Genomic DNA, 20,655 nt, shown 5'->3' with positions numbered 1-20,655 from the left:
TGTTTATTGGGTTCCATCCATGGGGGCTACAGAAGGGGGTAGCCGTATCCCATTTCGATCTTTTCGCTAAACCAGCCAGAGACCTTATAAGTTATAACCAGCAGCTGAGTCAGTTGGCACTTGGCACCTTCCCATTATCAGGCAGCACAGCACGGTCGAATGATTACACCCCTTTGCTTTTCACTTTTTCAGAGGTGGGATAAAGATTCAAGTTTCATAGAGACTGGAATTCAACCCATTTACACAGCGAAGTAAATGCCGCCATTATATATCCTCGCTCGCCGACACTGCAGACCGGTGGTGCCGGCCCGCGAACGGAGGTAAAAGTAAAACCAGCTGCCTAGCATTCCACAACAAACTTTTCCGTTCACGGACCCCGAAGCTACTACTGAGGTTAGGTCATGGGACTCATCACTCATGGTAGAGAGTCTAGAGACCAGAGAGGAGTGGGAGGTAAGGTAATTAGGTAATAAAGTACAATAAGAGGATATTTTTGTAATTTTATTATTCACATTCGTATAAAAATTAAAAATGTAATAAATAAAAGAAGACAAAAAAAAAAAAAAAAATCAACCACACACTAGAAGACAATAGATACAAACAATGATAAACAAAAATAAATAAAAAAACGAACACCACGTATGGGCATCGCTTATTTGTAAGGAAAAAAACGAAAACAAAAATGAAAGGCAGGAAAAAAAATCCACACAAATGACAATACAGTCCTACAGCAGCAACAACAGTCCTAATAACCCCACACTCAAAGCTGCTGCAACCAATCTCCCACCGTCAAATCTGACTCCGGCATTCTGATCAGCGGCCACCTGATCAGCAGGTTCCCCATCCGGTGACAATGGCTCCGGCGGAGACGCCGCGTGGTGCTTGGTCTTCTTCTTCGATGCCTTGGGCGACTCCGCTTCGGGTGCGGGCGCTGGTGCCGGCGTCAGTGCAGCCTTGAATAACTCTTTGGGCAACAAGACCTTGTCGATGGTGTAAACCGCTAGGGGCTGCTCGTCCAGTAACGTCCCCGTTATCTTGGCCGTCACGATCTTCGTCTTCAAAGTAACGTCCTCCCCATCGTTCTGCACTGTGAAGTCGTATTTGTTGGCTCCGTCCGTAGCTAACGTGTTCATAAGTCCATTGTTGGACTTCAGCATCGGCATGGAGTTATAGACGGGGACGCCGTGGAACAGAAGTAACGCTGCCTTCCCTTCCTTTGTCAAGTTCTTATACTTTGGCAAGAAGTTCTTGAAAGCATCGTCGGTGGGACAGAACACTGTTAGCCCTCCGTCGACGTTATCGTAGAAGGTTTGCCCGGCTCCGGAAGCCGCTAATGTGTCGGCGAAGACCTTGCAGCCTTTCTTGGACATCAAGGACGTGAGATTCAACTCGCTGGGGCCCGGAGTGGGGGCTTCGGCCTCGCTGGACGGCAGGATCTTGCTGATCTGAATGATGGAGATGTTGTAGGGAATCTCCTGGATGGACTTGACAAAGGTGGAATCGATTTTGCCGTCGTTGGCCTCGGCGCCAAAGCCGACCTTGCCGCCCTTGAGATCGGTGATATTGACGAAGCCGGTCGATCCGGGAGCGGAACCTGTAGCTTGGAACATGGTGGCGGCCAATGCCGTACCGTTGGTGATTTGATGGAGCTTCTTGGCGCCGAAGTAGTCTAGGAGGATGTGGAGGGAGAGGACGTTCTTGATGGCGTAGATGGAGAGGTGCTTCGACAGGAGCTCTGACATGCCGGCATTGTCGACCGCGCAGACAGTGATGGTCTCACGGCGGTTGATCTCGGCGGCAAGGTGAGTGACAGTGAGGTAGTGGTTGAAGGTCGAGAATTCGGGGTGTTTTGCTAGGATACGCGTGATATTATGCGCACCTGTGGTGCAGGACAAGAGGAAGAGGAGGAAGAGAGAGAGGACCGTCCCGGTAGTCGACGGGAAGAGCTGCATATTTTCAGAGAGATACTTGGGCAGTAGGGGGAGGACGGGTTGGCTTCGCTCTGCGTGGGAGCTCTCTACCAGGCCTACACTCTACAACAGAGACGAGACAGTGGAGAGAGTGGAAGACAGTAAGTAGTGGAGATCTAGAGTGGGCGTCGACATAAATGACCAAGACATTTGGACAGAATTACGGGTGAGACCATTGTTTAGCGTGTCTGCAGGAGTGGGACCACCTTCCGTGGACATGGCAGATAGCTGTAATTAAGCAAAGTTTGGTAATCGAAGTTCAGGGTGCTTTTCGTAATTATATGCATATAATAACGACTAACGAGATGTCGTCGTGGTAAAGACGAGTTCGGCTTCGGTCAGGGCATAGCCCGTTCGAGCACCCTTTACAGCCTTGCATTGAGAATATCTCATGGGAGATATTCCCACTGGCACGGGCTTGCCCTGAATAGGAGAATTGTATGGGAAGTCGGGAACCTCTACCAGATTCCAATCTATTTTTTTAAAACAACGAACCCAGAGGGTCTGTCCGGAAACATGTGGTTGGACCAGTTTGTTATCTCTGGACTCCGGTGATGGTTATAACCTTATAATCGGTGTACTTGAAAACTGGATCCAACATAAGAATTAATTAACGAGGGACAAGGAGTCATTGGTAATTAATGGCAGCACGAGGAACAATAACGAGTAATGACGGAAGTGTCCTTTTTGCCTTGTTTTTGGTTCACGAAACCCCCACCCTACCCCACCCGGAGGACGGATCACGTGGTTCAGCATCTCTTGATGCAGTTAAAAAAAAAAAAAAAAACAGAACTCCCGAGAACGGAGGGATTTCGTTATCTTATTACTACAATCAACTGTTGCTTTTATTTACCTTTTCAAATTATGATGAAACAGGTATGGTAGATGGACTGGGCCCAACCTCAAATGTGGGTCCAACCACGATTAAGGGCCCCCCACATTTCCTTTGTTCTTGATTTTTCTCTTATTACGAGTCTATGGAATGCAATCGTAAACTTACTAGATCTTGATTGCGGGTGAAATTTAAAAGGAAGCTCTGAGCCGTTGTTAACGATGACAACGTAGAAGAGAGGATCGCGTCACGTGCATCAAGTTGAGGGGTATTTTGGTAGTTTCTTCAAACTACAAGGGTGAATAGCTGAATATGGTGGTGATCTGTGACTGAGTTAGCAAACTAGGGGTGGAAAGTAACCATGGTTAAGGGTTATGTGCGTGGGTCTGGGATGCAATCTATCCAGCTCGAGCTACGTGCTCCAAGGATCGCCAGGCTGGTGAGGAGCAATCGTATTCGATTGCCGACACGTGGGTGGCCATCGCAGTGTTACGTCAGCATATGCTTCCACCGACAAAATGCTCCTTTGGCTTTCAGGTTTTATTGGTTGGAAGCACCAATTATCATTCGACGGCTTAGATTCTTCCCCTCTTTCCAATTCCAACCCTGGCCCAAGGGGAGGAAAAAGAAAAGAAAAGAATATATAAACAAATCGGTCAAGATCAACACTCGAGTTTTATATTAATAACATACAAAAAATGATAATTTCAGATGATTTAAGCCCCAAAATCACAGGTTCAGTCACTCGACTGAACGACTCACTCCCTTTTTGTGATATTGCCACCCCTATTGAACACCGTAAGATCCGAAGTTATGTGGGCCCAAACTCGTATACCGTATTAGGTCCTTGTGCTCCCAGATCCAGCTTTAGCTTTTAATCGAATGATAAAAGATGCCTCGCCACCGCAATGGGCCCAAGCTACAGAGTGGCATCGATACTTAACTCCCAAATATGGACGAAGTATCAGAGTCATCCCAACCCACCACCATTTGGTTTATCTGCATTGCTTAAAAGTTGTTATACAAACGTCCTATGTTATACTACCCACTTCAACATTTTTCTACACCGACGTTGCCTTTCCTGCACGGTCCCCACCTCTCAGCGAGTCTTTACTGTATTCCAGTACTGGTTGTGGTTTGGACTAGTCCTGGCCAGGTCATCCGGCATTTGTTGTTGTTGATGGTTTACGATCTACAGTTGTCTGCCACGAATTTACCCATCTAGTTTGATTCAAGTAATCGGCTGGCCTCGTGCAGAAAACGTAGTAGATGTGACAAGAAATCTTCAAGTAGGGTTGTTTACGGGTTGGGTTGGGTTGGTTTATTGCTGTTTTTTCAATCGATCCAATTTGGTTGGGTTACTTGAAATCGAAACTGAAATCGATTCTGTATTAAATAAAATCGACCTGATTAGTTTGAATCGATTTTGATCAGTTTGGATCAATTTTGGCTCTACTTAGTGGTGACTTAATTGTTGTACAACCTAACTAACTAGAATAAAGACAACTTAGTTAAGAAAAAACTAAATAGATTGTAACTATTAAATCAATTCGGTTCGGATTATTTTCAATTTTCGCACATGAAAACCAAAACCGAAATAAATCATCAATTTATGATTTTTTATAATCCAAAACCAACCGATGCTAAAAAAACCAACCAACTTAAATTGGGTCTTGAACAACCCTAGCTTCAAGTGTGGGAGTCGATCTTTTCTTTTTTTTAGGAGTGGGAGTCCATCAACCATAGAACGAAAAGATGGATGTCATTTATTTACTTGTATATATAATTTCTTCCTAACTTTTCTATTTTATTTATACAGACAATTTGTCTTTGCTCATCGACCAACTGATTTATTTATTTATTATGTAATTGGGTTTGATATGAAGTGCAAGCAGTGGCAAGCTAATATTCTATATGTATAATATACATCTGTCAATAAAAGCATGTGAAATGGGTGATTTTCGGGTTTAATTTCGAGGGTATAGATAATTTGAGTGGGCGGTCCAGGAATAACCCGGACCCGGTCGACGCATTTCTTTTCTGTAATTTGCACGGCTAGTGGTACCGCTTCTTCTTCTTCTTTTTTAAGTTTATTTTATTTGTGGTCTGCAACTGCAACTTCTAGAGTTTCGAAGTCACAAGGAAAACGGAGCTGGACAGTCCGACTGTCGGCAAGATTTTGTTTAGCGTATTAAATGGTCACCTCAGATAGTCTATCTCTAATCCCAGCTGGACTCCCAATCGGTGCTGGATTTATTGACTACAATCACACTGTTAACACTTTTCATTTTCTGACTTGGGGCCGCTGACGTGTTTGTTTTTGGTTGGACGTATAGCCCGTGTACACGTCTTCGTTTCCACTAACCCGGAATTAATACTTCATTTCTTTTTAGATTATTCATTTATTCTGGTTAGAACTTAGAAGAAGAATTCGAAATCCCCAAGCATCTCTTTCTTTCTTCCTGCATTTTTGTCTTCTCCCTCCCTATCGAAAAGTAGTTGGTGACTCATGTCATGCCAGATATGACCCCCACCAATTAGATTCAATTATAAATTTATTTATTCGTTTTTTCTTTTTATTGTGGCAAATAATTCGATTATCAGTGGAACTTGAATCCGTGGGCATTGTGCATTTGATAGCCCGTTTTGTCAAGTAACCCTAGTCATCGTACAACTGAACAACTCGATACAATCAGAGCTCTGTGGGGCCAATCTGAGCTGGTCGTATGGCATCGCCAGCCCTTTTCATATGATATTGCCATGTTTGGATGCTTGTAGAAGCATTTGATAATGTGATAATCATTCTGCTAATTATTCATCGTTACATAATGTTTCTCATGAATAAGCTAAATCTTCATTATTTATTTGGTTTGGGTTGATGACCCAATTGATTGGTTTTAGGGTTTTTTTTTTGCTAGAATATATTTTATATGGTAAAATCTATGATACCGATTAATTGGTTGTAGGTTTTTCTTGATATCATACCCATTTTATTAAAAAAAAATATTACTTGTGTACATTTTTTATGGAGAATATCTATATTTTTAGATATATCGGTGTTCAGATGGCTTTGAGATAAAATCACACCAGGAGATGAATATTCACCGTTGGATTGATTGACTCACTCAAATAAAAAATAAAAAATATTTTAGACATAACAAATGATTCCAAATTATCTTTTAATACATTTTAAAGAGACTGACACCGACTAATGCATATATAAATATATTAGGGGCAACTTTTTCCTTTCACAGTAAAAATTTCTAACAAGTACAAACTTGGCATCCCAAAAATTATTTTGGCCGTCGGTTTTCAATCTGAACCATCTGGTCCCGTCCAAAAATCAAATTGTACAACTTCATTTAAATGGATTGTGGAGAAAATTCTTCTCATAGTAGAAAAGTAATTATACAAATATTGACTTTTATGATAGTATAAATATACAGAAGTAACTTCATGTGTATTCATGGGAAAAGGGAAGTGCCCAGTTCATTTCTATTCTACTTCTCATGGATTCCAGATTCCTGCCAAGTGAGATGGTACTTGGTAGTTTGTATTACAAAGGAAGTGTTGTTAGACAATATAATAGACCAAATTGGGAGGCACAACTAAGAGCCTGGAACCCATTATAGATTTAAAAACAAGGTCTTTGCATGTTGGGGTTGGGATCTTTGCCAATAAAACACGTCCCAACCCCTTACGAATTTGATCTAACACCGTATATCTCACTATAAGACTGGGATCCACCTCAGATGATTTTGATAGGTTGTTAGAATGTATTTTGTTGGCAGATGATTCAAACTCTGATGAATGCAAAGGTCACTAACATCCGGAATAACTTAAAATACTACTGACATTGGAGTTTTATTTCTGTCAGGGCAACGCCCATTTAAGCAACTTTTACAGTCTTGCATTGGGAATATCTCCCTATTCATATGTTTTATTTCAGAGGGAGATATTTTTGATGTAAGATTGCAAGAGGCTGTTGGGACGGTGTGAGCACGGGTTGCCCTAATTGAAGCCGATCTCCAGACATTATGGGATCTGTGACTGTGCTTGTTTGGTTATGACTCTATGAGCAGAGGGAGCAGCCTACCCTTTTGGCTTTTGCACTGTAAAATTATTCCTGCGGGCTACAGTTCCTTTGGAACATTGACGGAGCCATAGCCCATAGAAAATTAAAAGGGGTTCCGTCTGGTCTGTTACCGTGATAGGACGGGACAGTAAAAGTCCAAGCCTCCGAAGGTATTGTGTTGCCAACTGCCCATTGCCGACGGGCTCTACTTGATTTGGGCTGAAGGCAGCCCAATCTCGGCTTATTGGGCTCCGAGAAAATTTAAATTTGAAGTATTAAACTTTCAACCGGAAAGAACCATTTAATATTTGATGTGGACGCATGGATGATGGGCCCGATGCCTAAGAGAAAAGAGGAGACAAAATGACAGCAAAGGCGATGGGCCCATGTGATGTGAGGAGCCAGCACTTCCAACTCTAACATCTTTATTGCCTCATTTTTTTTTTCAAGCAGAAACTGCCAAAAAGATATAATATTTTTTTTTTCTTCTTTCAGTATATTGATCGGTACTCACACTGACAATTGACCCAATAGATTCATTCTGTACATGCATTTGTTAACTCAGTATATCTATTCTTTGGCTCAATTCTATACTAGCTCATTGGAGGTTGTGATCCAAGATGTTGTAACTCAATTCTGACATTTAAGGGAAAATCGCAGTTGAGCTTAGTCTCACTTTGATTCCTAAACTTTAAAATATGCTAATTTAATGTCTGAATTTTTAAAATGTGTCAATTTTAAACAATAGATTTATAATTTTAAAATATCAAAACTACCCTTAAAAAACACAGTTGATCATCTTCTATTTTGAGATTGGAATCGCACATGTCATCATGTGGGCCGTAACATGTACAAATTTTTATAAGACTGAAGAATGTAGATTTCGTTGGGTGAATCGTTGTCTTCCCAAAAACCGGCGTATGTGGTCCAAACCCGGCATCTAGTTACATTGTCATACAATGTGGCATAAACGACACTAGGGGTGCTCACGGTTCTTGGACCGAACCGATACTACTAGTTTTTGTAAAATCGGTAACTGAAACCAATCCAAAACCAGTCGGTTAATCAGTTGACCAGTTTGGTTAACCATCGATTTGGTTCATTGATTTTTTAGTTTTTAATTTTTATAATATATATTATAAAAATATTTATAAAAAATATAAATATATATATATTTATTTATATATATAATACATATTTATTAATTTATAGTATATAAAAAATATATATAATATATAGAAATATATGTATACTGATCGGTTCAGTTAACTACCGATTTTCCATATTGGTTAACCAAAACTAAACCAGTACCTAAAAACACCGATTAACCGATATTTTTTAGTTCGGTTTCGGTCAGTTCGATTTTTCGGTTTTTTTTCTCACCCCTAAGCGACACAAGTACAGTTGCACCAAGATAGCTCGTCACAGTCAACCAGTCCCATACTCGTATTTTCCACGTATCGGTATGGTGTACCGCTCACATACCCCCTCTTCCGATCGATTTGCCGCTTCTGCACTCCACCACCGTCTGGTTCACACACCCCATCAGTTTAACCTTGTTGCCGGAGGAGTTATGGGGTGGACTCTGAATTCTTAAGCTGAGATACTTATCATCCGATTCGTAGAGTTGGAATTCGCCAACTCCTTGTTACAATAGCTTACAAGGAGTTGAGAGACGAGACTATAATTAGTGGAAGCTCCACAATGCACTGCCGGAGAATTTCAATCGGTTCCGGTTTTAGTTCTTGTTTGGTTTTAGTGTGATGGATTCGTTGGACAGATCGAAGAGGAGAGTTCAGTTATGGAAGAAGGCCGTCTTCCATTTCTTCTTGTGTTTCGTTATGGGTTTTGCTCCCATTGGCAGGAATTCCAACTCCTGGGGTCGCACTGCGTCGAATTTGCAGTCACGGGAGATCAGAGAATTTTCGCCTCAGCCTGTAGAAACGTTACACCAACTGTCAAAGGTAGCGAATTTAAATAGGAGTCGCAGAAACTCCGGTGGCAGTTCTGCTGGTTCTTCTGGTGATTCACAGGGAACATCTCTACTGGAAGAAGATGAAGCAGAGTTGATCCCTAGAAAGCAATTGATCCTAATAACCTCCACTCGATCAAACGATCCTACTCAAGGCGTCTTCTAGATGAAAATGGCCAACACATTGAAACTGGTTCCTCCACCCCTTCTATGGGGATGCGTCGGTTAGCAACCCAAACCACGGTTAGGTTCTGTGGTTGATAGTAGGAAATGCCCAAGTAGCGATTGGAGGAAGAGCCCGGGCTGAAGAACCCCAACCTGAAAATTCCATTTGCGGATACCAATTGCTCCCAGTCCCTGAGCAACTGGTTCTGTGGGAGGGTGTCTATTACTGCAGCGGCAACACAGAAACAGAAGAAGACGAGAAACAAAGGTATTCCACCGTCGGTGCAGCTGCCACCGGCGCAGATGCTGGTTTTGCTGATTACAGACATTAAGCAACAACAGTGGCATAGGAATCTTAGACTGTTTATTGGATATAACAAGGGAGCTGTAACTTTATGGACAAGGTGGAGAAAGTTCAGGTGAACCAGTCCTCTCTGGATTCTTCCTTTTCCGTCAGTGTTTGAGAACGGGTGTGCCAAGGTGGGGACAAGTCATGGTCTGGGTTAGCAGAGTTCGATGGCTTTAGTTCATTCTCAGGTAATGGCGTTTGGTAATGCCACTTTGGTTCATTCTCAGGTGGATGGTTGATAAAGAAAATTGTCTCTCTATAGGCTTTTAAAATATTTGAATATTTGGATGGTTGATAAAGAAAATTAGATGCCATTCAAAGGGCATTTGCATCCTTTCACATGCCACTTAACGGCGATTATCGATTTTATACTAAATTGACACGCTTTGGAAGTTTAGATACTAGATTGGCACATTCTGACATTCAAGAATCAAAGTAAGACCAGACCCAAATATAGGATACTAATATACAATTTTCCATACAGTCAATTCCGAAAGTGTTAATTAATAGAATAAAGCCAGTCCTACATGAAAAAAATCATATAATCAGGGTGACCTCCTCCCTTTGCAGAATGATGTGGGATAACATATTGGCTGCTTATGGGATTGATTATCCACCACATAAATAAAACACATAAGAGTTGCATATATACTAGCTGAATGCTTATAAGGCTGAGAAAATCAACAAGCAACAAATGTTTTAGAACCTAAACTTTCTAAATTACTAAGGGTCTGGTTCGTAGTTGAAATCGGTATGAAAATCCTTTAGAATCGAAATCGAAATGATCTATTCTCAGTCTGTTTGTTTGAAACAAGAACGGGAATAAAAATTAGAATAAATTGAAATACAATTCATTCCCAAGGGAGAGAGAAAGAATGACCATTCCCTCAAATGAGAGAATGCTATTCTAACAGGAATGAAAATGGAATTCCAATTCTACCCAACCAAACAGTTGAAACCGAGATAACCCATTCCAATTTCGATTCCAAACCCCTTATTCCTGCAAACCAAACAGAACCTAAAATGATTCTATTTAGATTGTCCTTTTTTTAATGTTACTCTTCTGCCACCTACCAGTGCAATCTAGTGGCAGTACAAAAGAAACATCAATTCAAATCATAATAAAGCAACTAAAGCCTGCACTAAATAAAAACATCCCAAAATAAGCGAGAATATTTGAGATATCTAATGAAGCCTCTGGTATTTGTACCCATATGCCCACCAAAATCTTTTGCCTCCAGGCCCACCACTATTTGTGTCCCAAGGTAAAAGGTAAAAGAAGATGAAAAAGAGAAACTAAACTCTAAATATGAGCATTTTCATAATTTTATTCTTATCTAAACGTCAGTTCAAACGGAATTAGACTTCCGTGGTTGAAGGCTTAGGCCTTCAAGTGTCACTACCCCAGAGCAAGGTTCAAAAAATCGTTTTCCACCATGCATTATACTTGCCATCTATAATGCTTCAATTTCTACAGTCCATCCCATTCCTCAAAACACTGCATTTCTTCCTAATTGTAGATGGACATGTTCTGACAAAAAACAAAAAAATCCCCAACATAAGTAGAAATACATACATAAGAGGAATTAAAGGAAGATAATTGTTGGACAGTGGATGCATACTCAAGTCTCACTTTTATCTTGATTGCGGAACCATGCATTGTTCCAAATTCAAGGTGGAAACATAACCATTTTCGCAAATTTTATCGTTTTTTTTTTTTTTTTTTTTTTGTGGGGGGGGGGGGGGAGTAAATTTCTGAAACCTCTCGAGTTTTTGGTTGTTGCTGAAACTTTTCCCGTAGTTTGGTAATTACAATCACCTCCCCTGAACTTTCTGACATTGTTGCAAGTAGACCCCCTCCGGTGGAATTTTCTAAATAGAAGTATAAAAATATCTAAAATGCCCATGCAATTACTTTTAAGAAAAATGTTTGTTTTCCCAATTTTCTCTTCATATGAATCACTACTCCAAACCCTTCCAATCTCTTTTGTAACTGCATGGGTATTTTGGGCATTTTAATGCCTTTTTTAGAAGATTCTACCAGAGGGGGTCTACTAGCAGCTGTATCATAAAGTTCAGGGGAGGTGATTGCAATCATTAAACCTCTCCTGAAGTTTCTGGTTGTTGCTGAAACTTCCCCTGTAGTTTGGTAATTGCAATCACCTCCCCTGAATTTTCCGCCCAGTAGAATTTTCTAAATAGAGATATGAAAATATCTAAAATGCCCATGCAATTACTTTTAACAAAAATGTTTGTTTTCCAAATTTTCTCTTCATATGAATCACTATTACAAAAAAAAAAAAAAAAGAAAGAATCACTACTCCAAACTCTTCCAATCTCTTTTCTGAAATTGATTTACTTTTCAAATTTGCCTTCATATCAATCACTCAAAGGTAAAACTGCAACTTTATATTTTCCTTGTTTTTGTTGTTCATAAAGTTTGTATTGTTTTTTTTTTTTTTTTATAGAAAACAACCTCAATAGTAACTGCATGGGTATTTTGGGCACTTTCATGCCATTTTTTAGAAGATTCTACTAGAGGGGGTCTACTTGCAACTGTATCATAAAGTTCAGGGGAGGTGATTGCAATCACTAAACTTCTGGGGAGGTTTCAGCAATGGTCAGAAACTTCAGGGAAGGATTCAGCAATTTACCCTTTTTTGTCTATACTTCAGGTAAAAAAAATGCTAGGTTAAAGTCGGGTTTAAATAAGACTTACATAACAAGCTCAGAGGTGCAAGGTCAGTTTTCAGTCACTGAAAAAGCAATCAATTTATTGAGTCATAAAGAAAAGAAAAGAAAAGAAAAACTAACCATTTATTGAAGATAAAATGGTTGCAGAAGCAAGATTGGAAGCATGGCAAACAATATCTGATTTCTTAGTCAAAATTATCCCAGATTCTTAAGCGAGTAAGTGATGTTTGGCATCGATGCTGTTTCCTTAAAATTGGTGCCACGTCGCATCCACATCAGAAATTGAAGAATCAGTGATTTTTTCCTTGTTTGGTTGGTCGATTATGCAAAAAATCGATCCCTGAAATTGGCTTGGGCGAGGGATTACCACATTCAGTGATTCCCCAATTTTCAGGCGATTCTGATTTTTGTTGGGTGAGGTGACATCCTATGTGGCAAGGGCGAGGTGTTCCAGTGCTTCAATGAAAAACAATCACTCTTGAAAATCAATACCGAACAATCTCAAAAGTGATTTCTAAAAAATCGGCTGACATGGAGGAAATGATACTAAATAACAAAAAAAGAGTCATGTAATCACCAATTTTCAAATCATCACCGTTAACAAACATCACCTCTAAATCACCAACTGTGAAGTATTCTTGCTTTCAGATTCAAATTCATGATTTTGGCATCAAATCCAGATAAGAATGTCTATGGTAACCAATTATAGATGTGCATCCTATGGTAGAATGCTGATTAACTGATTTACAAGGAAATAGGAAACAGCATCTTTATTGAATCAAATTTTATTCATAAAAAAAAAGGAAATAGGAAACAGCATGGAACTTTTCCAGAGATAGAATCCCGATTTCCTACTCAGAATGCTCCTCACACTCACCTCTCAGCGCTTAGGAACAAATTTTCATAGTAAAAGGAAAAAATAAATTATTAAAACAAGAATATAAAGCTGGATACAACCACAACGCAGGTGCTAAGACAGCACCACCCGAAAAAGGAGAAACACTCCTTACAACAGAAAATGAAAACATCTCCTCATGAATGAAAACATACAAGTATGTGAGATGTTTCTGATGTGCAGCTGCAATGTGCTGTGAGGTGGGTGAGAAGAGCATTCTGTGAGGAGGAAATTCAGACTCCAGAAATACAATTCCACTGTATAACTATCTCACTTGCATGACCCACCCTTTAAGTCTGCTCATCAAATTGACTGCCACTATTTGAATTTTGTTTTTCTCTGTCCGTGACCATTCACCATTATACATAGAAATCTGATTTTTTATCCGGACAAGAAAAAAAGAATGAGCATATAGTCCAATTGAATGTTATCATCCATTGACTGGAATGTACAGATAAGTGTTTTCAGACATGGAGGCATGTCATAACCGGACTACCAGAGAAGGTATTTCAGTTGCCTAAGGTGTGATGTGCAAGCCTTAAGGTGTGGATTGTAAGCTTCATAAAGTATGCATATTTTTCTATAAATAATTCAAAAAAAATATTAATTTTTCAATAGTTTCATTACAAAGAGGAATTGTTCCCTAGGAGTCATATATTTGATCAAGTACATATAATTTTAATTTATAATTCATACTTCTTTTTAATCACTTCCTAATTATTTAATTTATTTTTAATATCTTTTTTATACCAACACTAAACTTTTACATGAATAAGTTTTATTTCTACTTCATGTTTCATTGATTTTCTATTGCTATAAGGGTAAAAATCAAAATTTTTGACAATTCTATAATATAAATATATAACTATGACAATCCCCAGGGGTACACATCTAAGGATTAACACATATGGTACGTGATGAGGGGTGATTTGGCCCGACCTATTGATACATGAACACGTAGAGGCGACCTACTGATTGGACATTGACTCAACACTTTCTGCCACCTTAGCAGGACAGGTCACCTCGGCCAAGACCAAGGTTCGAGCAGCTCGTGGTGCCCTGAACTGCCAAAGTGAAATGTAGCCAACTTCTAGAAGCTAGCCAGCTGCCTCCGAGCTTCACGGGATCACGCTACACGTCCTTGGGTCTTATACTCTCATCCCACCCGGATCGGATGGGCATAATAAGCCTTATCGGCTAGCATGAAGTCCACCTCCTGGTGCGGAATGGACTCCTAACAGCGCGGGCCGAGGATCTCGAAGGTGTTTCGTGAGACCCACAGTAGTTCATCTATATAAGGGGACCTACCCAGTGACACAAGGTACGCGTGATTTAGTGCATTCTAACTATTTTATTCTCAAGCTTTCAGCTCGCATATGATAAGATACTAACTTAAGCATCGGAGTGCCCATGACGGGTTAGCCACCCCGGGTTCTCTGAGCTCTATTTCCTTGCAATTCAACCGGCCAACTAAGCAACTGACGTCTGTGCTGCCACCTAGCTAGAAGCAATTAGATCGCGCACCATACCTGTGCTGCTACTATGCAAGAGAATTAAAACGTTAAAAAATAGCATACCTATTCCAAGATGTAATCTTGCTTTAATAATAATGGGATAAGATGAGATACAAACTTCTTAATCACTTTATGAGAGGAATTTTGATCTTACATTAAATAATAGGTGTTTTAGATTCCTCTCAAAGAGAACTACGTTTACAAACACACAAAAAGAGGACCTAACAGGACTGACCAATGAACTGCAGAATATAATGGTTAACCCATCCCCTAAATCATAGAAGCTCTAGCAACTTGCTTAGGCTAGACCATCTGCTAGAGGGTTTGCTGATCTCAAGACCCAGTTGAACAAGATGTTCATCCTGGTTCCCAATGACATTCCCTCTCTTATGCAATGTTGCAATTCCCAAGGGCCTTCTAGTGTAGATTCCTCTAGATATATATACTTTGAGTAACTGGCATCCCTTGATTCCCTTCCTTATTTGACTCTATTCCTACAAATCAGGGATTGTGACAAATTTCCCCCAAAACGGTCAGCTTCACCTTGATCTCTAAAGTATAATAAGAACGGCCAACCTCTTAGATAAATTGTGAATTTCTAAATAAAACTATGTCTCAGGCAAAGGAATCTCTGTCATGTGCTATACATATTTTTTCCTGCTAATATTCCGTGCATTACATTCAAGAGCAAAACAAATTGCTAGCCTAAATGCAGTAATTCATTCATGAGATCCTTACCAACTGAGCCAGTTGGCTCCGTTGGCAATATAGGCAATATAAATGTAGATGAGATCCTTCTTGATTTAGTCTGCTTGGATATCCACAATTTGATATTTAATTGGTCAGCATCAAATCATGGAAATCAGTTTGGTTACATGATCACTTCTGATTAAAAAAAGGATATTTTCTGGTTAACTAGGCAACTTTGTTAAGAAGCTTAGTGCATTAAACTGTTTTTTTTTTTTGCTCCAAGGGGCTACACAACATGGGGTAACCCATCCCCTAAAGCTATAACCCCCCCCCCCCCCCCTCCCAACCCAGGTGCAAGCGGGATTCAATCCCAAGTCAGGAGGGCATATTTCCTGCTATCAAAGAGACTATTTCACTATGAAGACCATCTTTTTTTATTAGAAGTCATAGCATCCTTACTTGGTAAGATTATAGTTTTCTCCTTAATGTTTAACGAGGATGTTCATTTCTTACATTGGGATAGGTACATATGGAAGTTTTTTTCCTTCTGAATTTTGTTTTTGCTCCCTTACTAGTTTGTTTGAAACATCAAAGCAGAACTATACATAGAGACAGAATTGTATTAGAAAGACAATAATCATTCTCTAACAGCATTGTCAACCGACAGAGAGGGAAAAAATCAGAATCAGTAACTAAATTTCTATTACCTCAACCATACAACCTAAAATCATATAAATAGTTGAAAGAAATGTATGGACTTCAAAATCCAGTTGGGTAATTTCAGTTGTCTCAAACATTAACAATTAAAAATTAAGTATGCCAAGGAGAAATTTGTACAACTTCCAAAGAAAGTCTTCAAAATAATAATCGTAGACAGAAACAAATAAGACCGACCTCCTGAATTTCCAGTTAATTGAATATCAAATGGGAAAATCACAGGACTCGCCTCTCAGCGGCTTCGGCGACAATCGGTAATCTGGGCACCTGACCCAGCAAACAAGAAGTTGAGCCGTAAATCAAACACACCAAGAGAAACAAGAAAACGGTACTGTCCAAGCTCATCACCAAATCCAAACCTAAACCCTCCCTCGGATTAAAGCTCCTCTCCAAAAGATCCGGGAAAATCAATAGCACGTCAAGAACTATAGCTTGCATGGTATTGAATCTAACATACCTACTAAAGTTGGGGTTTCTAACAACAACGAAGTAGAGCGCCAGAAACACCAAAAAACCATTGAAGGGGAAGCTTTTGAAGACTCGAATAGCCGGAACCAACGGCTGCAAGAGTATCTGGATGGGAGAGAACTGAGTAATGACGTATTTCCCATACTGTATTCCATCAAAGAATGGATAGAAGTAGCAGAGAGCAGATATCAAGCGATCTGGGGTATCTGCGGAGTTGCCGCCATTGGATTGAGCTGAGATGGGTCGATTGTGTCTGATTGAACCTCTGAGTTTCTTTCTGGGGTTGACTAGAGTGAGAAAACACGAGTGTCTGAGAGAAGAAAGAGATGTGGGATGGGTTCTGTGATAGACAACCCCAGGGCTACCTGAGAAAGATAGAAGGGTAGCCATGGCCGTTTTTCTTAGGAAAAAGAAAGTGCACCTCCAATTTTCCGTGAAAGACTGTTATCCAACAATAAAAGGGCAACGATCTCACACGCCACAGTGGCCACCCTGAGTAAACCGCGTGTGTCCCGAATTTCTATTCCAGTGTTTTGAAAACCGATCCTGCAAAATGGAAACGTAATTAGGTCGGGTGACATTAGGGGGTATATATATACGAATAACCTCTAAAATTTTTGCAATTTTTCTTGCCTCTTTTATTGCAAGGTAAAAAATGTAAATTGAATATTATTATTCAATACATTCAATTTCCTCATTAAATCCCACATTTAAGGTATTAACTCCCATTCACCTTCCTTGAATCATATATTTAAAGCATTTTTATTTATTATAATCACTAAATTCTACTAATTAAATCTATATAACAAATTAATAATTCCAATAAAATAAGAAACTTATATTTTTAATATCTACATGGAAAAAATAATATTTTCATCTAGGTGGTGGTAAAAAATTAAACCATTTTGGGTCAAATTAATGGGTCAACTCATGTTGCCACAATTAAATAATAAAAAATTCAAAAAAATAGAAATTAAAGAAAAATTTAGGAACGTTTTTAATATCATATATTCGACATATTAAACAATAATAAGTATTGATAAATAAGAAATATTTTTATTAATTATGGAAGTAGAATATAAAATTTAAAACCAATTAGAAATAAAACTATTTTCATATTCTCTTCTTTCTCATTAAATCCCAAATCTATGTTATATTCTCTCATTAAATCCTATATTTGATATATATTTTTCTCATCATTAAATTCTACTAACTAAATCAACAACATTAGTTTTAATAGTATAAACATAAATATTTTGAAAAGTAATTTGAAAACAAAACCATTTTCTTCCCTCTCTGTGGTGGGTAAGCAATTCAACCATTTGGTGTTAAATGAGTTAATCAATAGTGTCATAATGTAATAATAAAAAATTAAAATAAATAAAATATAAAATATAGAAAAAACAAAAATAACTGTGCATATCTCTAATATTGCATATGTCATTATACTAAACAAAATGAGTATAAAATATAAGAAGTGTTTTTATTAATAATGATGAAAATGAATGTCAAATCTAAAACCATAGAAATGAAATCATGTCATAATTAAATAATAAAATTTTAAAAATAGAAAATAAAAAGAATTATAAAAATAAAAGAAAAAACTAGAAAAGTCTAAAAACTAAACTATTTTCCATTTTGGATCGTGGGTTGGATCAAATGGATTAACTGATGATTTCATAGTTAAATAATAAATCTTTAAAAAGTAAAAAAAAAAGTATAAATAATCAAAATAATATAAAAATTATAAAAAAAATTGTACACATCTCTAATATATTAATCGTATCAAACAAAGATTAAGTGTAATAAGTAAAAATTATTTATATAATGTAGATGACATATATAATTTAAAATTGATCTAAAAGCAAAGTTATTTTCCTACCTAGGTGGTGGGTCAATTATCCAACTTTTCAAATAAACTCGTGGTGCCATAATTGAATAATAAATAATTAAAAAAGATAAAACACAAAAAATGAAAAAGTATAGAATGTTGTCTAAAACATTTGGGAACATTTCTAATGTTATATATTCATCATATTAAATAAAAATAATTTTTAAAATAAAATTTATTTTATTTATGTTAGATATAGAATGCAAAATTTAATAATAAAAATTTTTATTATAACTTAAAATTTCCACGTAAAGTCAGAATTTTTGTGTATATTTACTTTCATTTCATACATGCATACATACATACGTACATACGTACATACATACATACATAAATACATATAAATGTAAATATAGTATATTTATTTATACTATTAAAAGTACCAATAAGGGTGTAGAACTTTACTAAACTACCCCTATTTTTGAATTTAGTCCCTCTTTAAATTCTAAGAGTTAATAATGTAATATCATCTATAATTTTCACCTTATTTAATTCCCTCTCATTATGTCTTATATTTAAGGTATTAACTCACATTCTCAAACATTAAATCTTGTATTTGAGGTATTTTTATTTAATAATTCTAATAATTTGATCTTTATGAAATACAAAAATAATTTTTAACAATATGAAACCCATGTTTTTAAAGGGTATAATGCTAAAACGTCCACTGAAGTTTCTAACCATTGTTGAAAACCTCCCCTGAAGTTTGGTAATTGCAATCACCTCTCTTGAACTTTAACATAGTTGCAAGTATAACCTTTCTCTTATAATCCTCTAACAAGAGGCATGAAACTGTCCAAAATAACCATGTAGTTACTTTGGCTAAAATATTTATCTGGCTATTCGAGCTCGACTTGCTCATAAACTATTAGGCTCGAGCTTGATTCGAATTAGAAACTTGAGCTTGAGCTCAACTCGAGTCAAAAGCTCAGAAGTTCAAGCTCGGATCGGCTCGAGCTCGACTACCTTTGGTTGCAAGTCTCCCTCAATTGCTAAAGTACCGAGCTAAGGTCTTCCTAGCAGCCAAGGTCTCCCTCAACTACTAAAGTGTCAAGCTGAGGTTTCCCTAGCAGTCGAGGTGCCAATCTAAGGTCTCCCTTAGTTGTCAAGGTGCTGAGCTGAGGTCTCCCTCAGTGGCCGAGGTGCCAAGCCGAGGTCTCCCTTAGTAGCCAAGGTGCCGAGCCAAGTGACAACCTATGTACACATACTCGATTAGGCTCGCGAGCGTCACGAGCTAAGCTTGGCTCGATTAGCAAACGAGCCTATATATTAGGCTCGAGTTCAGCTCGAAGCTCAGTTTAGACCAAGCCAAGCCAAGCTCAAACAGCTTGTGAGCAGCTCAACTTGTGGCCACACCTACCCCAAACCCTTCTAATCTCTCAAAGGTAAAGTTACAAATTTAAACTTTTTTTGTTATTTAAAGTTTGTATCGTCTGTTATGCAAATACTAGCCTCAATAATAACTACATGGGTATTTTGGGAATTTGTATACCTCTTGTTAGAGGATTCTAAGAGGGGGGTCTACTTGCAATAGTATTAGAAAATTCAAGGGAGGTGATTGCAATCACCAAACTTCAGGGGAGATTTCAGCAATGATTAGAAACTTCATGGGAGGTTTCACTGATTTACCTTTTTTCAAATTAAAAAAAAAAAAACCAAAACCATTCTTCCATCCGAGTGGTGGGTAAGCCAATTCAACCATCTGGGCCAATTGGGTGAATCCATGATGTCATAGTAAAATAAAAGATGTAGAAAAAATGGGCCATTTCTCTAATATTTTATATTAATCATATTGAAGAAAAAAAGTTTCATAAACAAAGAATGTTTTTATAGATAATGCAAATGAAATAAAAATTTTAAAACCAACAAAAAAAATGAAATTGATTTCCTATTTGGTCCAGTTCAACTTTTAGGTCAAATGTGTCAATATTTGATGTCATAATTAAATAATAAAAATTCAAAACATGATAAAAATTCAAAAATTGAAAAAAATACATAAATTTTGCAAAAGAATAAAACATTTGGGTGCATCTCTAATATTGTATATTCATCAAATTAAACAAAAACAAGTGTCATAAATAAGAGTTATTTTTATACACATGGAAATATAAAAATGTAATTTGAATTTATCCCTTTTTAATTGTGAGGGTAAAAATATAATTCGAACTATTAATTTTCACTTCATTCAAATCCCTCTCATTAAGTCATATATTTAAGGTACTAACATCCATTCCCTCTCATTAAATAATATATTTAAGATATTTTCTCACCAATAAATTATGTTACTAGATCTATATCCAATACTTTTAACAATATAAATCACAATTTTATTTTTCGAAATTGAACCAAAAAAATGAAATTGTCATTTTGTCTAGGTGGTGGGTAAGATAAACCATCTGGGTCAAATGGGTCAATCTATGATG

The 20,655-nt window shown here is 37.8% G+C and overlaps 2 protein-coding genes across 2 annotated transcripts; both read right to left on the bottom strand.

Annotated features, from left to right (window-relative positions):
• Nucleotides 1-490: 490 nt before the first annotated feature.
• Nucleotides 491-2,240, bottom strand: FLA1 (FASCICLIN-like arabinogalactan 1). The gene has a single exon (XM_088955822.1). It carries the CDS (start codon nt 1,950-1,952, stop codon nt 726-728), a length of 1,227 nt encoding a protein of 408 aa, XP_088811948.1. The 5' UTR covers nt 1,953-2,240; the 3' UTR covers nt 491-725.
• A 13,671-nt stretch (nt 2,241-15,911) lies between these two features.
• Nucleotides 15,912-16,859, bottom strand: TIC20-V (TIC 20-v-like protein). The gene has a single exon (XM_088955808.1). The coding sequence runs from the start codon at nt 16,729-16,731 to the stop codon at nt 16,090-16,092; it is 642 nt and encodes a 213-aa protein (XP_088811934.1). The 5' UTR covers nt 16,732-16,859; the 3' UTR covers nt 15,912-16,089.
• Between the last annotated feature and the right edge of the window lie 3,796 nt (nt 16,860-20,655).

This window comes from Nelumbo lutea, chromosome 1 (genome assembly GCF_056320005.1).
Source record: "Nelumbo lutea isolate HS-2025 chromosome 1, American lotus-T2T, whole genome shotgun sequence".
NCBI classification, from domain to species: domain Eukaryota; kingdom Viridiplantae; phylum Streptophyta; class Magnoliopsida; order Proteales; family Nelumbonaceae; genus Nelumbo; species Nelumbo lutea.
The sequence above is the reverse complement of the archived record's forward strand: the minus strand, read 5'-3'. Positions and strand labels throughout refer to the sequence as shown.

Excerpts from the sequence above, each read along its gene's own strand:
- FLA1 (XM_088955822.1), bottom strand. The coding sequence starts at position 1,952 with ATGCAGCTCTTCCCGTCGACTACCGGGACGGTCCTCTCTCTCTTCCTC.
- TIC20-V (XM_088955808.1), bottom strand. The coding sequence starts at position 16,731 with ATGGCTACCCTTCTATCTTTCTCAGGTAGCCCTGGGGTTGTCTATCAC.